Source organism: Lytechinus pictus, chromosome 8 (assembly GCF_037042905.1).
Source record: "Lytechinus pictus isolate F3 Inbred chromosome 8, Lp3.0, whole genome shotgun sequence".
NCBI lineage: Eukaryota > Metazoa > Echinodermata > Echinoidea > Temnopleuroida > Toxopneustidae > Lytechinus > Lytechinus pictus.
In genome coordinates, this window is record NC_087252.1 from 4,217,020 (window position 1) to 4,234,258 (window position 17,239).

Consider the following 17,239-nt stretch of genomic DNA (forward strand, 5'->3'; position numbering starts at 1 on the left):
AAGACATATTACTCTACAGGAAGTAGGAGTGTGACCAAGGTTGGAATGTAACCTGGCATGTGATGTTGTTCTTCAGATAGATAGTTCGAAGGAATTGCGTTGGATGCACATCCGCTGATTGTTACGACAGGGTAACGCCTTGGCCTCCAAAGAAGTCTTTATAGAGAGAGATCGAGATGATGAAAAGTAGTTCTAGACATGCGCCTTGAAGAAACCCCCAAGAAGAAATCCTCTAGCACTTCAATCCGCAGAATAGATATTGGACAGAACTTTCGCTATAACTTTGTGCCAGAAACAGTAAAAGACTCTGATGCATTTGATTTTTGTATTCAAAATGTTGTTTTATGCCTTGATGTATGCTTTATTTTTTGTTGCTTCCATGGTTTCCCTTTCCTATTTTCTAACCTTTCTTATGTAATTCTCATCTTGACATTTTCCTGATCTCAATGCTACTCTCTTTGCTCTTTCTATCTATTTCTGTATATAGATTGTTTTGGTTGTTAATGTAAGAACGGTACTCCCTTTATGTACTATGCCAATGTATATACCTGTATACTTTTAACGATGTTTTAATGTTTTATTTTCTTCTTTGGAAGAGCGAGATAACATTTGAAGAAATTCATTTTTATGTTTTGTTGTTAATACCTGGTCCGAGGACAGCCCAGACTTGGGGAGGGGCTGTGTAGCATAATGAGTTATACCTTTAACATGTATTTCATAGTTTAATCGTAGAGGGCGATATTTTAGTTGTGATATGCTTTGAGATTATTGGAGAAGTACGTCAGTTCGCTGGGAGCTGCGGTGGCGTGCGGTTTTAAGATGTAAGCTCCGAATAAATCAAGTTGAACTGTATACTGAATATCTCCCAAGTTGCTTCATTTGCATGATTTAGGGTGAGTGAGCGGGTGATTCGGTGTATTTCAGAGGAGCGAGAGAGTGTACCACGTTGCACAATATACTTTTGTGAGCGAACCTGCCCAAAAAGAGATATAAACGTGAGGAGAAGCGTGGACCGGGTTCTGGAGACTGCGAGACGGCAGAACGCTACCCCGACAGAGCTCGGTTACGCCACAATACTATGCTTTTTTTTACCTCAAAGAAACAGGCATAGTATCCATAGATGGATATTGGCTGGCGGCTCATTAACATACAGATACAAAAAACATAAACAGTATCACTATGATCCATGGAGTAACAATACTGCTCTGTAAGTTTGTGAAGAAATCGGAACCATAACGGCATTGCATCGTTTCAAATTAGGGCATTATTTACTTCTATTTGATCTCAGTCTTATAATAGTAATAATAATAATAATAATAATAATAATAATAATAATAATAATACAAATAAAATATAATACTAATACAAATAATAATGCTAATACTAATAGGTTCCTTTTATCTCGCATTTCAAGACAGGGTAAATTCACACTGCGCTTTACATGAAACAAAATAAATAAATAGTTAACAATACAGAAAAGATGTAGCTGCTGCAAGCTTAACAACAAACTAATGTATACCAGTCAGTCCTGATATCAGTATTAGTGTAACAATAGTCATATAGTGGGAGCATGAAGTTGAACAATTCATGATTATACATAATTATATATGTTTGTTTGAATAATACTTGTTATAAAGATAGTAGTATGGTACTCTCTGTCACGAATTATTATGTATACTGTTGTATCACATTCATTTTCTATTCTGTTTTAGATTGCGCTGATGCATTTTGCACACAATGTATAATGCCTATAACACGAGTGGGCCAGACCACACATGTATTTCAATAAAAAACGACTTGAGAAAATAACGTGTATATAAATATATAAATAGATAAATAAATAAATGCATATAATGTATATATATATGTATAAATATCATATACCTGTAATATAATCTGATATAAACTAATAAATAAATAAATAAATATAATACATATCATATATGAGAAGGTATTGCTAGTACTCGGTTCGTGCCTGAAAAGTAGTCTCGATGAAAAGAAAAAAGTTGTTGCTTCATTCCCATACCAAAAACAGCTTGATTAACAGTTGCTAATCAGATAATAGAGACATGCGGTAAGTTGGTAAACTTACTTAAGGAGCATTCATGGCTCAACAAACAAACATATCGGTCTCTTAGTCAGTTTTACTTTTGTAGTCTTGCAAATTTGTGTCTTAGAAACCAAATATCTTGCGCCTCTTTTCGTTCCTGCCCAGTAAATACTTGTAAGATTTTCTTTTTTTTACCGTCTGAATTGGCTTTCACCGTGTGAATGCGGCTAATAACAATAAACACAATTACAATAATGATGAGGATTATTATTATCATCATCATAATTATTATTATTATTAATATTATAATTGTTATCATTATTATTATTACTATTATTATCATCATTATGACTTATTAAGTAACCAAATATCATTCCCCAAAACCTGGGGGGGGGGGGGGATGATTGTACATGCCATCCCCCTCACCCCCCCCCCCCCCCGTTGTCTACGCCCCTGAAGTGGACCGATATAGATCCCAGGCTGGACAGGTGTTAACTTAACACCGGCGTTTTTGCAGTGTGTGTGAGTTTCACATCTCCTGCAGGTCGAGGGAAAAATGTGAAGTTTACATGCTAAAATACTTGTTGGCTAACAGCCCAAAGTCCAATTGGAACGGTCAATGTTTAGCGGCGAACCATTGGAAAATGCGCTCATGGGGGCGGGGGTGCAATAATCTTTCAATGTCTGGGCCTAGACTTTGAACGGATTACAAGTAATTTAATATTCAAGATCTGAGTTAAGAACGTTTAAAGAGTAGAAGTAAATCCATATATATACCGGTGCACAATATCGGGAAAAGGTTGCAAACACAAGGCCTTCACTCTAGAAAAAAAAAACTTCGAGGGTTTTTCCCGCATTGACAAGAATATTCCAAATTGCCCTTTTTAAGGAGTGTTTAATAAAATTAGGTCTTCTATTTCGTATCATTAACGCCCCACCCCTCTCTTTCTCTTCCTATCCTGTCATCTCTCCTCCCCCTCCCACTTTTCTGCCTGTTTACAGTTTCCCCTCCTTCCTCCCCCTTCTCTCTCTCTCTCCCTTTCTATCTATCCCCCGTCCCCAATGTCTCTACAAATCTACACCCCTTCCCACACTCTCGCAACCTCCTTCTTCCCTGCTTCACCTTTCCAGGATCCGGGTTCGTTATTCCGAAAGTTCATTACATTCGGCCCCGGGGGGGCCACTTCCATTGACGAGTGGATACCATGCGCGACCACGGGGTCTCGAAAAGCACCCTAAACACGTATTTTCCATGTTCTGAAAATGCACCCCTTAACAAGTATTGGCGTCTGAAACCCTACCCTTAACAAGTATTGGAAACAAAACTATACGCTTGGCAAGTATTCCCTGAAATGAACCCCTAAACAAGTATACAGCGATATTCTATTGTTGTGTCACGGGTCCGTCGGTCGTCGGTTTTTACCTAATTCACACACCATTTGGTTTAGTACGGCCCCACCTTCCTCACCTCGCGCAAATCGGGTCTCTAAACACGTAGTGTTGGGGCAAAAAGGACATCCTTTATACAACATTTTAATTTTGTTTTATTATCCCCGCAAATTTGAGCCTAAACACGTAGCTTTCCTAGCGAAATAGATACCCTTTTTTCATTATTTTTCTGTTTTTGACACCCTTATCACGTTACGTACGTAACGTGCCCTATCTTGAAAAAGACATCCTTTTTACGTGTTTTTTTGGTGATGCCACTGATATGAAGCCAGTTCAGATTTATCATTAATCAAGATCATCACCATAATTTTTTGTGACATCATTTTGCTACAGAAGGTGCAGCCATAGGCAAACAGAGGTAGGGGGAAGGTATATATAGGGAGGATGAGAATTGAGGAGAAGGGTCGAGGGGAGAAGGAGGGAGAAGGGATCCCCCGGAGGGGAGGAGAAGGCGAAGGCCGATAGGAGGACGAAAATAAGATTATGTTAATATTCTACCGTTACAAACATCATGAGGCAATGTCACTACAATTTACGTGCTTTAAGCAAGACATGTTTATTAGGTATAAAGATTATCACCACCATCAATTAGGGCCTAATACAAGTCCAAAGGAGAAAATATGTTATTTTTTTGTAACAACTAAAACTAAAAGCCATGTATTATGGTCTTTAAATTAATCAACAATGTAAAAATGAAAAAAAAAAAGAACATTGGGGCTAGTTTCAGAATGAATTGCGATAAAACGAAATTCATGAAGTCAAATGCAACCTGATCTGTTTTCAACCAATGAAAATTAATGCGCGCATTAGGTACTTGTGCTTTTTTTATATGCAACTTTTCCTTCGAGGAGATATGGGAAGAAAAAAAACACCTTTTCACAACAATAACAAGACAAGAACTGATCTAAAGCCTCTCCCATTTTATCCCCGAACCCCCATTGATTCCTTTTTACTCATTTTGTCAACAAAATACGTTATCAGATCGAGGCTTGAGATCTGGTGTATTTACCAATCCTTCCAGAAAATAAATAGACATATTGCGGACACTAAGTCTACACCTCAAGTAAGTTATTTGGTCAATACTTATTGTAGACATATAACATGTAGCTGTGTGTAGTGATTAAGATACGGTCAGTCAGGCGGTGATATAGAAGAATTGACGAATTTATTGGGAATCTATAAACTACGTCATATCTTTCTATTATTCGTATTTCCTGTATGTTCCTCCATTGCGCATCACCTGTGCTGAAGGGGCTATTGTTTTTAATCGATATATGGATTGATTCGTCAGCTGTGATAAGAATCCTTTGAAAAGCGAAATGGGAGAAAAGTCATTCTAACACATTGGAGGAATATGGATACTTTGAGTTGAATAGCTCAATAGACGAGAGACAGACGTAGGCATATACACTAATACAGGTGAGAAGTATACCAAGAAGTATATAGTTATAGTCCTTTGCCTTATTATGCATGGCTGTATATTAAGATGTTCTACAGTTCCACACTTGTCTTATTCAAAGTATTGTCTGCATTGACAATTGTTTATCTCAGAACATAATGCATTGTATGCTGAAAGCCGGCTTTCACTCTGAGAGATGCACTCAACCATATACGGTATAAGTCTATATACTGTATTTTAAAATCCTTCCTTAACTCCACATTTGACTCTTATATATACTTATGACATGTTCATCATATTCACTAAATTTTAGTTGTCTCTCCATTAGCATGATTAGAAAAAAAACTAAATTCAAATGAGAATCGTAAACAAATATCACACAAAATACAAATAAACTTTATGTGTATGTATAGGAAAGGTGTCTATGCAGTAGCCAAGACAGGATATTCCTGTAATGATTATGATAAATGCAATTTATCTTCGCCATATTTCGGACTCGGTAAATTGCTATCAATTAGCTCAGTTAAGGTCATTACATAGTCCTTACTTTTCTTTCTTTCTTTCCTTTTTTATGTATACACAGGGAAATCTCTCAACCCCGAGTGGACTTTGTTTTGTGCACGATCAGTTTAACGCTGGTGGACCATTCGCGTGTTACACGTATTAAAGGACTAGAATGGATCCAAATTTACCCACATACGTACCCCCATCCCCTCCTTGGAGAACATCACCACCTCCAACAGAAGGTGAAAATATATTACTTCTTTCATCTGAAATTTCTTATATTCTTATTGGCTTCTACTATATTGAATAAAAATGTTTCTGATTGAGGTTGATGAAGCGATAATCATCGCAATTAACAAACATCTAACATACTTTGTAACATACCATGTTGTGGGCGTAAAGTTTTACCTACAAAACTTGCTAGCCCTCTCCTCCTTCGAAAATTGGTATGAAAATATTGCTATAAATGTTGAAACTGCATATTCGTATACATAATTGTTATTGCATGAGTTAGCGAAAAGATCAATCTGAACAAAATTAAAACAATAGTGGGAAACGGGTCTCATTCTTACCCGTTTTAATTGACGACAGACATGACTGACCCGTATTAGTAAAAAATTGCCATTTAGGCTTAATGTGTATTTTCGTTTAATCAAACTTTAAATTTCTAGTAGGGCGACACCTCCTCCCTAACCCCGAAAAGATAGCCGTCAATACGGTAAGCTTAATGTACGATTTTCAGGGTCAATTATGTCAAACAGGGGGCAACTTGGAGGGGCATTATAATTATGCACAGCAAACATGTTCGATTTTTACAAAATTTATATTAAAAAAAAGTGTTACTCAACTTTTTTACTACAAAAGATAGGTTCAATAATGTGACTCGAATTCTTCTGCAGATTATAGGCTAGCCAACTACCAACTTGGCTCCATTTTTCACATTTTTCTTTTTTTAAATTAAAATATATTCACCACCCTTGTCCCCCATTTAGATCCCTGTTCAAGCTGCCCTCGTCTGCTGCCTGGATGGGCTCTTGCTCTTCTCATTATTCTCCTTCTGGTTGTGGCTATCTCGGTGGGATTGAATATCATGTTCGTTCTCAGGCGGCGTCGTTTACAGAGAGATCTAGCCATTCAAGGTACGAAAAAGATTCAATTGAGAAAACGAGTAGTATAGGGTTTATTAGATGACGAAAATGGTAAATGTAATCATGGTGGTGAAGAGCGATGATGATCGAAATGAAGATGATGGTAAGAATGACCCATGATGATTGTGATGATGATGATGGTGATAATGATGATGATGGTGGTGGTGGTGGTGGTGATGATGATGGTGGTGGTGGTGGTGGTGATGATGATGATGATGATGATGGTGATAATGATGATGGTGGTGGTGGTGATGATGATGATGGTGATGATGATGGTGGTGGTGGTGATGATGATGATGATAATGATGATGATGATGATGATGGTGGTGGTGGTGGTGGTGGTGATGATGATGATGGTGATGATGATGGTGGTGGTGGTGATGATGATGGTGATGATGATGATGATGATGGTGGTGGTGGTGATGATGATGATGATAATGATGCTGATGCTGATGATTGTTATGGTGATGATGTTGTTGATGATGATGATGATAAATGATGATGAAATTAAAGAACCAAAGAAGAGAAGTCATAATTCAAAATAAAGAAGGAAAAGGAAAGTGGTCGAAGAAGGGCGATGCTAATGTAAAAGATGGCGACAATGATGATGACGGAGATGATTGTGATGATGGTGGTGATGATTACGAAGATGGTGGTGATGATGTTGGTGGTGATGATGTTGGTGATGATTAATGGTGGAGATGATGATGATAATGACGACGACGACGATAATGAAGATGATTACGACGATAATCACAATGAAATTAAAGAAGAAGAGGATGAAGCAGTAGATGAATAAGAAGAAGATTAATAGAAGAAAAAGAAAAAGAATAGGAAGAGGAACTAAGAAAAAAAAACCTTTGTGTGGTATATCCAGATAATGTTTTAGACATTAAAAATGCGTTTTCTATATTAAATAATAATTATTATGTCCCTAATATATTTTATCTTGCTTTGTGTATTTCTTTTCTAATTTTAGCCCACATGGATTTGCAGAAGTCATCGTTTATGCGGTAAGTTACTAAATATGCCAGAAAATCTAATTTTCTTAATTAAGAAGAGACCCCCAAAAATATTTCCACATTTTGTTGTTTTTTAATCTATTATTTATGACCATGCTTAAATTTATTGATACATGTCTTATAATTAAAAAAAAAAGTTACGTGAAGCTATACATTTGAACTATAATGTTTGGAACAGTTTGCTCGGTCCGCGTAACGAGGAAGTCCTCGTTGTGTTGTGTGTGCTCAATCCAATGTGAATTTTGTGTGTCCTCGGTTTCCACCATGCGTGAACATATACTCATCCTCCCAAACACTCAATCAAACGCATCCCCGCATTTACACGCCCACACATAAATATGCACACACGGTCATCCACTCCACGCACATGTACACAGCACACTCCCACATACGCATCCAAAGATACTTTTTCATATTCTCCATACTTTTAGGTGAAACTGTCCACTCACATGAAATGACGTACCTTTCGACCGAAAAACAAAAATGGACTAAAAATAAAACAATTGGCGGTGTTACAAAACTTCTCATCTATTTAACCATGGAGCTATTAACAAAATCAACCCCTGTAATGCGCATATGAATGTTAATGACCAGTAATTTGGAACATGGTTTGCATCGAATCAATCTTTTCTTAGATAACTAAAGTACTCAGATTTCTGATCCTCTCAGTATCAATTGGATTTTTTTTTCTTCAGTAAAACTAATGGTAACGGAGTTTCACAACCCAACGGGTCAGATAAACAACCTATGCTTCGAACGAAAAGTAAGCGAATCTCCCTATTTCAGTTTATTTTCATTTATTTTAGGTTAACGTTGAAACATTTAAGAATATTTTAATGTCTCCAGTATCAAGAATACTTTATCGCACTTTACGGCTGCTCTAATTAGAAAAGCATTTCATCAACGTTTTTGTCCGACAACTCGTAAGATCTGACAACTTTTCGCTAATTTTGATTGGTTTAGAAGCAATGTTTCTACGGTAACTGCCAGATAATGTATAGTTTGTCGGATAAAACATCAGACAAGTCATTTCACGAAACACTTCACAGGAAATCAGTATATTTTATAATAAGACTCCCAACTCTCTCACAATTATACCATACATCTTCCAAGCATTTTCTTTTGATACTTTGCGTCCCTTTTTTCTTTTCAGCCATTGCACTGAAGAAAAGTAGGATAGAAATTCCGCGGGAAAACATTGGTATTAGCGTGAGTCTGCGATCGATCGGTGATGGTCAATTTGGTCACGTGTGGAAAGGAGAGACACGTGGTCTGACGGTCAATGATGGTCACGTGATTCCAGTAGCTGCAAGAGAATTACCAGGTAAAACATATACTTTTTAATCCTTTCATTTTCCTCCAATATTATATGAAGCAAATTATATTGGAAAATTTTCTCTTCCGTGTAAAAGTAAAAGAGACCATTCTGTCCCCTCCCCTCAAAGAAAAAAAAAAGCCTGAATGAAGTGTAATGTACACAGCAAAAACTGTGGTGTTAACCGGTGCACATAGAGGACCACACCAGTTATTTTACACCGGTGTTAAATTGGTGGTGTTAGTTTTACACCTCTAGGTGTTATTACAACACCTATGGTTGTTACATTTACACTCTTTGGTGTTATGTTCAATCTCTAGGGTGTTATTTTAACACCTCAGGGTGTGGTCCTCTATTAACACCAATTGGTGTCAGTTTTAACACCACAGTTTTTACAGTGTACATATTTTTTTTTAAAGTTCCCGTTCTTATTTCAATGCCATTCACACCCATTTGTGATTCAAAATATATATTTCTTCCATTTCAATCACAGATACAAGAAGAAATCAAATATAATAACAATAAATCAAGTACAGATAACTCGAAATAAAGTAAAAACTCCGTAATGAAAAAACAAATGTTCATGAATTTTTGCCATTGGGCTTTGTATACATAAAAGTTAATGACAATGGAACGACTTTTCCTTCTCTGTAAAAGTATAGAATGCCATTCAAACAGTATTTTTAAATGAAAAGTAATTAATAATGGAAATATCTTCTCTTCCATGTACTAGATTCGCTGACCAGAGATGACGTCCTTGATCATCTTACGCCTATATGGAGATTAAAAACTCATGAAAATATTGTCCAAGTTTACGGGTGCTGTTTAGAAACCGGTATGTAAAAAAAAAAAAAATTATAGCACCGTTTTATATACTCGTTGTTGAGTGAAGCTTGATTTAAGAGCATGATGGAATTACTTTTGGAGCTATGCTCAAACAAAATGTATTGTGCGATGAGCTCTTATTATATATTTTTATTGATTGTCTAGCTTAGTTCAGCTGACATCTGCAGTGTTTCTTAAGAAAGAGGATAATACTGGTTCATAGCATACAGGGAGTTGCAATTCAAATATGTCAAGCAATTAATATAATGATTATTCATTTAAAAATAGATTTGTCTTCAGGCACCGTCTCTTTGTAAGTGTAAAGGAGCCTGCTGATTGGTCAAATAATGACACATGCGTGGGTATTCATTATAAAACTTTGTTTGGAAAGACAGGAATTCTAGATAAAGGCCCATGTTTACTTGAATATAATGAAACAAAATCTTCACATTTTACGGATATAGGGATAGGGGCACAGGGCAAAGAAACAAAGTATTTTACAACCGAGTTTAATGAATAAACAGATTAGGTTTCGCATAGGTTTGAACAAAAAGTTTTAAATTTGGACAAAAGTGTTCAGTTTCTAGTATTAATTGAACATATTGAACATTGCTGATTGAATATTTATTTCACTTGATATTTCTTTCAAACTCTTAAAGAAAATCGAAAATCGTATACTGGGATGTACCATATAGATCATGCTTCTTAAGTTTGTTTTTATAGTGCAGTCAGTCTATATGTATTGTAATTGCCCACTATTAATGATTATTTTTTTAAATATGTGTATTGACGCAGAACCTTCTTATATCCTAACTGAGTACGTCCCGAATGGATCTCTCTTTACGTATCTACGTACCAATGGGGGAATAACGAGAACATCGATCTACGCTAATATAGTAGAAACACTGGAAGATGATCATCAGATAACACTCAAGCAACAATTTATGTTTGCATTCGATGTGGCTAATGGTATGGAATATCTTGCTAGCAAGCAGGTAAGGAAAACAAAATGACGATGATGATGAGGGGGGTGATGAGGAGGAGGGGAGGATGGTTGTTGTGGTGGTGTTGGTGATTATGGTCATGATGATGATGATGATGAAAATAATATAGAATATTTGTATTCGATGTGGCTAATGGTCTGGAATATCTTGATAGCAAACAGGTAAGGAAAACAAAATGACGATGACGGTGATGATGATGAGGGGGATGATGATGAGGAGGAGAAGGAGAAGGAGGAGAATGGTTGTTGTAGTGTTGATTGTGATGATTATGATTATGGGGATGATGATGGAGATAATGATGATTATGAATGTTTGCATTCGATGTGGCCAGTGGTATGGAATATCTTACTAGCAAGTAGGTAAGGTATACAAAATTATGATGACGGTGATGATGATGACGATGAAGGAGATGATGATGGTGAGGAGGATGGTTGTAGTAGTGGTGGTGGTGATGGTGATGATTATGGGAATAATGATGATGATGATGACGAAAATAATGTAGTGTTTGCATTCGATGTGGCCAGTGGTGTGGAATATGTTGCTAGCAAATAGGTGAGGTAAACACAATGACGGTGATGATGATGATGAGGATGATGATGATGATGATGAAGAGGAGGAGGAGAAGGATGTTGTTGATGATTGTAATGATGATGATAACACGTTGAAGATAAAGATGATGATGATTGTGGTGGTGTTGGTAGTGATGATGGATGAGATGGTGATGATAGTCCTTTTAACAATGTGATATCTAGAAGAAGAGGAAAATGGGGTAAGGGGAGCTGGAGAGAAGTATTATATTGTGGAAATATTTTATTTGAAAAAAAGAGAGAAGATATACGTTTTTTATAATTTGATGTCACTCATTACCCTTAAAGATCTCAATAGAGAGATAAGAGGAATTAGGGTAGAAACATTAAGACGAGGCATGTGATTCTATTTGACAAAAAAAAATGAAAAAAAAATAAGAGGAGACGATGGGGAAGAAAAGTAAATCAGAACTTCTGTTTCTAAAATGCATGTACAAAGAAAAAAAAAACGATATGGGCTAATAAGTTGAAATGCATTCAAGATGAAGATTATTGCTCTCATATTCTCTACATTTTATTTTTCTTCAAAATTGGTCAGGTTATCCATGGCAGTCTTTGTGCTCACAATATCTTACTATCTCAAGATAAACGCTGTAAAGTAGCTGACTTTGGATTGACAGCTTTATCCGACTTGGTAAGCATATTTTTCATGTTTTTAAGACTTGCCTAACATTGGGTGTTTCATAGTTCGAATCCTACCGAGGAAATGTTCCATGGTAATAAATGAATGAATCTTTATTTCGTTTCAATTCCAAAACAACAAAAACAACAACAACAACAGTAAATCATTGCAATACAACTAAATAGCAAATAACAAAAGTAAATAATTACAGAATAATATACATAATTATGTGCACTACTTTTTATGAAACATTAGTAACACCCATGAGACAAGATGGAAATGAAACGTGGTGACTTACTTAGAAGCTTAGCTTGTGGGCCATAGGCCATGTGCAGGAAAGCACCCAGATAAATATATATATACACTTTTCATACATAATGTTTTATTCCTCAGCAAATGGTTATTTTTATTCTTATCTTATGTTCTATAAGACAACCGAAATGTTGGAAATGAATTTTTTTTGTTTTATTAAAGTTTTCCTATTTAGACAATCTCAAAAAAAAAAAAAAAAAACAGTCGTTGGCCAACTCACACATTTTTATTATTTTTTAAAATCTCCAATAAATGTTTTATTACATTCATTGACGACATCCCAGGATGTTTGGGGGCTAGCCCCCCCCCCCCCCCGGGAAATAGAGTATTATACATCAGCCTATGGAAAATGGTAATCCTGCCCCCACCACTCCCCCATGTCCCAAAATTTCACAAAATATCAGCGCATGATTTCAATTTTTGGCCAAGGTGACTAAAGATAGGATTTATTACAAATAGGTATTTTTTAGAAAGACATTCAAACGGTATTTGTTCAACTCATCCATTAAAAAAATAAACTTCATAACTTTACACTGTTTGTATATTATAAGTTTCATTTGCAATATACGTCCACTTTACTTTGTTTTGTTGAAAGGAAAAAAATTGAATTTAATTGAACTGAACTTGTATTTCATTTTTTTTAGGCCAAAGTGACTAAAGATAGTATTTATGAAAGATGGATGTCTTTAGAAAGATTATCAAACGGCCTTTGCTCACCTCACGATGATATATGGGCGTATGGAGTATTGGTATGGGAAATTATGACGTATGGTAAGAAAATATTACCCTTATCATTTGTGATTATCTTGATCCTTATTATTGTCATCATCATCATCATCATCATCATCATCATCATCATTATCATTATTGTTATTATTACTAGTAGTAGTATAGAAGTAGTAGTAGTAGTAGTACGATCCATAATATAATCAGTATATTATTATTATTATTGTTATTATTATTATTATTATTATATCAATACATGTACTATTATGATTATTTGTATTTATTGTTTCCTTGTTTCCATTACCATCATAAACATTATAGTTATTTTCATAATTATTATCATTGGAGTCCTTTATAATTTCTAAGAAAATTTGTTATCCCCTCCATAAAAATATAAATATTATCAGTAATCATTTTGAAAGTAATACAATTCCTATTGACTCTGACACACAGGAAGACGCCCATACTCCGAGCTTGGAAAAGAAAATCTAATAGAAACGTTGGCCAGTGGATACAGGTTACGTGTACCAGAGCGATGTGATGAAATGACGTAAGTTTTTATTATCATTATTGTTATTACCATTATTGATATTACTATCATTACAATGATTATCATTATGAATACTGTTTATTATGTTATTATTATTGATAATAATAATATTATGATTATGATGATGATGATTACTATTACACTGCAAAAACTGGTGTTGATTTAACACCAGGCCGAAATCTACGTCTCTATATCCACACCAGAGAATTCAGTGTTAAACAACACCAATATCGTTTTGGTCTAACACCAGATTGGTGTATATAAAACACCACTTAGTATAAAAACAGCATCGGTTTGATTCCAAACTGGTGTTGTTTCAATACCTTTCTGGTGGGGACATAATTCCGGGCTGGTGTTAAATCAACACCGGAGTTTTTGCAGTGTATCATTATTATTATTATTATCATTATAAAAATGGAGGTCTTCCACATTTCAAAATGTATTAAGTAGATATATATCTCTTTATATTTTTTTTCTGCTATATGTTTCAATATAAAAAAGAAATTTATCAGGATATTAATTGATATCCTAATGGTGTCGATTTTTTTTCATAACATTGACGAGAATGTTCCTTTTAATTACCGCTTCAATTAATTTATTTGTTGTCAACTTTAAATTTTCAGATCTGGCCTGATGAAGAGTTGTTGGGCGGAGAAAGAGAGTGAAAGATTGACATTTGAACAGATCAAAACCCAATTAGGTGATAAAGTAGAAGAAGAAGCGGTAAGATATGGGTTACCCTTTTACTTCTCAAAATTGTTAAGATTAAATGCGTTAATAAAAATAACAAGCACACCTGTATATTCAACAGTAAAGAACAGAGTATTTTTTAAATGTAGAAATTATATTAAGAATTTTTTTTCATTTTATCATTTTAAAGTTTGCTCACGTACCAAAGCAAAGTAAAGTATTTAGAATAAATGAAAATGCTTTGTACATTGTTGTTAATACCAACGCGTGGCCCCAAAAGGTCAAATAAATTCGTTAAACAACCATAACTAATTTCGTTTTAGCTTCTTCGTTTTCATTATGTTGACCAGTAATTTGTATCATCACTAAGTAGTATGACTACAGAATGACAGTCGAAAAAATAAATGTTTACTTGAATTTACTTGAATATAATCAGTTTCCAGGTTTTAGGATCACATATCTACAATCAAATAATTTCAAAGGTTAAGAACTTCATGAAAATATTATATGTTTTTTTCAATCATAAACACTATTTCAGGACTACTTTGCTCTCGGAAATAACATGGATAGCTACTACGCATGCGTGGACGTGATCGAGAGATGATGATGGCCCCGACAATAGTTTTTTTTTTCTGACAGTGACAGATGAATAGAATGTTAACCTCTTGACTACTGGAGCAGGGTGTACCTTGACAAAGCCTGTAGGGGGTTAGGGAATTTAGTAGTCGATGGGTTAACCACATTGAGTCGTATTCTTGTAAAATAACATGAGACTATATACAAATTTTCGTCCAAACATCTATTACTACTTCTACATCAATGCCGAAGAAAATATACCAAAGAATCTAATTGTATTGCAATTTAGTTAATACCTTATTGATAATCATTCTCTCTTCGTTTTATTGGAAATCATGTATTGGACATTACTTTGGTCACTGTAGGATTAAAGTGATCTCCACTTGATGAATAAATTGACAACAAGCACTCCATAATTTTGGTTTGAAGTATTCTAGATGCTAATTCCAATCCAATCAATGTTTTGCGAATGTCAACAACTATTTCATGTACAATGTAGTAAAAATATATACTGTATAATACGCTATATAATATATTCATATTTATTTCATAGCTCTTTTTAATGCTTGTAGAATTGTTCATTTTTATATTAATGTCAACTATTTCATATGTTTGAATTGATGTAATACAAGTCAGAGGGAGTGGGGCTAATATAGGCCTACGCTTTATTGTAAGCCAGAAAGGCATGCCGGAGTAATGAACTCATTACTCACAAAACACAATTTTGAAACATTAGTCTATATTTCTATTTACTGTATATGCAAAGACATTTATTACTGTAATGCATTGAAAAAAGTGCTTTTCATATAGTATTTTGAATACTTTTATGATTTTTTAAATGCATTTCATGCAAAGAAAAAATACGTATAATGGCTTGGAGAGCAATCGTATCGTACGAAATCGTAAATTCGAATATTTGGTTTTGTATTTAGTTAGTGGAGTGCATAATAGGACATGAGTATTTGCATAATCATTTTCCCCCTAATTATATTGCCAGTAAAATACCACATAGACATTACGGCAAAATTATAAATAATGTTAAAATATCCATTCATGAAATAAAAAAAAATAGTGTATTTTTGATGAGGTTATGTTTCTTACTTCTGTTCATACTGAACTATAATGCAATTGTGTTGAACTCAAATTTTAGGGCTTTAATACGATTTTTCAAATAAACACAAATAAATATTTTGACGGCGAATCACCCTTAATACAATGGGATTAAGGTGGTGTAGTTATTTGAGTGACCTCAATTTATTGTAGATGAAAAATATATATTTTTTTTCGGACATTATTATTTCATGTGCTTATTTTCCTTGAAAACTTTGTTACAAAATTATTATACTGTACTTGGAATCTCACTTGCAAGAAATATTCTTCAAAGGCTCTTTCGTTACCAGGGGCCCGTAACACAAAACTTAGCAATGATCGTAGAACATTTTTCTACGATTAATTCCATAGACTACAATGTACAATCATCATAGAAATCAAGCGTACGATCAATCGCTAACCTTTGTGTTACGGGACCCAGGGCTCCGTAACACAAAGGTTTGCGATGAATTGAAAATAATATGAAAGACCCACATGTGATTGGCTCCCTGTCAGTGTTTTAAACAGAGTGTGCATGCAACGATGATCTTGATTGGTCATTGGTATTAAGCGATTGATTGCAACCCTCTGTCTTACGGAGCCCAGGTCATAGTTTTCCCTTTGTATATTTCTAAATTATATTGATACATTATAATAATGAATTATATCAGTTATGGATAGCATTTTGTATTCTTATTTGATGTATCTCTCTTTATTGTCGTGTAGTGTGTAATTTCTTATCGAAATTGATAACTGTTATCCCCACAAACTGGATTAATAGCAAAATAATACTAATCTTTTTTTCAAAAAGTATACCGTCTATACTATATCAGGTGACGCTACCTTCCTGTTGCACCGCCTTGCCCTTGCTTATGATAATTATCATGAAAATGGAGGAGTAAGAGTGTGTATCTGGAAGCCGTCAGCAAGTAGTTACGGGACTTGACTTTTAAAGCAGGAACCGCGGAACGGTTTTGAAAGTGGGGGAGGGGGGCTGACCATTGCACAAATGACACTCAGATGTTAATTTTTAGTTTGGAAAAAATGTGGGAGGAGGGGGGGGGGGGGCTGAAGCCCACCAAGCCCCCCCCCCTCTGGTTCCACGACCCCTTTTAAGTAAAGTCCATACCTACAACAAATCGATTTCAAAAAAAAAAAAAAAATCATATTTAGGGATTTAACATTAAAATGGGTTATGCATCAAAAAGCCTTTGCATGTTTACACAAAATAAATATCATGCCAATTTTTGTTCGCAAAATGAGAGATCAGATAATAACACGAAGTCACAGTTTGTCTTATATTTCATGACATAAAAATATTGTGTTTTATAATAACAGTACCTTTGTATTTCTTCTAAAGAGTTGCAATTA

The 17,239-nt window shown here is 34.9% G+C and overlaps 1 protein-coding gene across 5 annotated transcripts; it reads left to right on the top strand.

The window, feature by feature from the left end:
* The first annotated feature begins 780 nt into the window (after nt 1-780).
* On the top strand, nt 781-16,551 carry LOC135155034 (tyrosine kinase receptor Cad96Ca-like). 5 transcript variants are annotated; one of them, XM_064103397.1, is made up of 14 exons: nt 781-893; nt 4,751-4,918; nt 5,482-5,644; nt 6,395-6,541; nt 7,530-7,563; nt 8,268-8,335; nt 8,726-8,896; nt 9,621-9,722; nt 10,508-10,707; nt 11,842-11,937; nt 12,882-13,008; nt 13,417-13,513; nt 14,137-14,236; nt 14,742-16,551. In XM_064103397.1, the coding sequence occupies exons 3-14, from the start codon at nt 5,575-5,577 to the stop codon at nt 14,805-14,807; spliced, it is 1,278 nt and encodes a 425-aa protein (XP_063959467.1). In that variant the 5' UTR covers nt 781-893; nt 4,751-4,918; nt 5,482-5,574; the 3' UTR covers nt 14,808-16,551. The 5 variants fall into 5 exon arrangements, with proteins under 5 accessions (XP_063959467.1, XP_063959470.1, XP_063959469.1 ...); XM_064103399.1 differs by having other exon boundaries at nt 784-893; nt 4,791-4,918; XM_064103398.1 differs by having other exon boundaries at nt 784-821.
* Nucleotides 16,552-17,239: the final 688 nt, after the last annotated feature.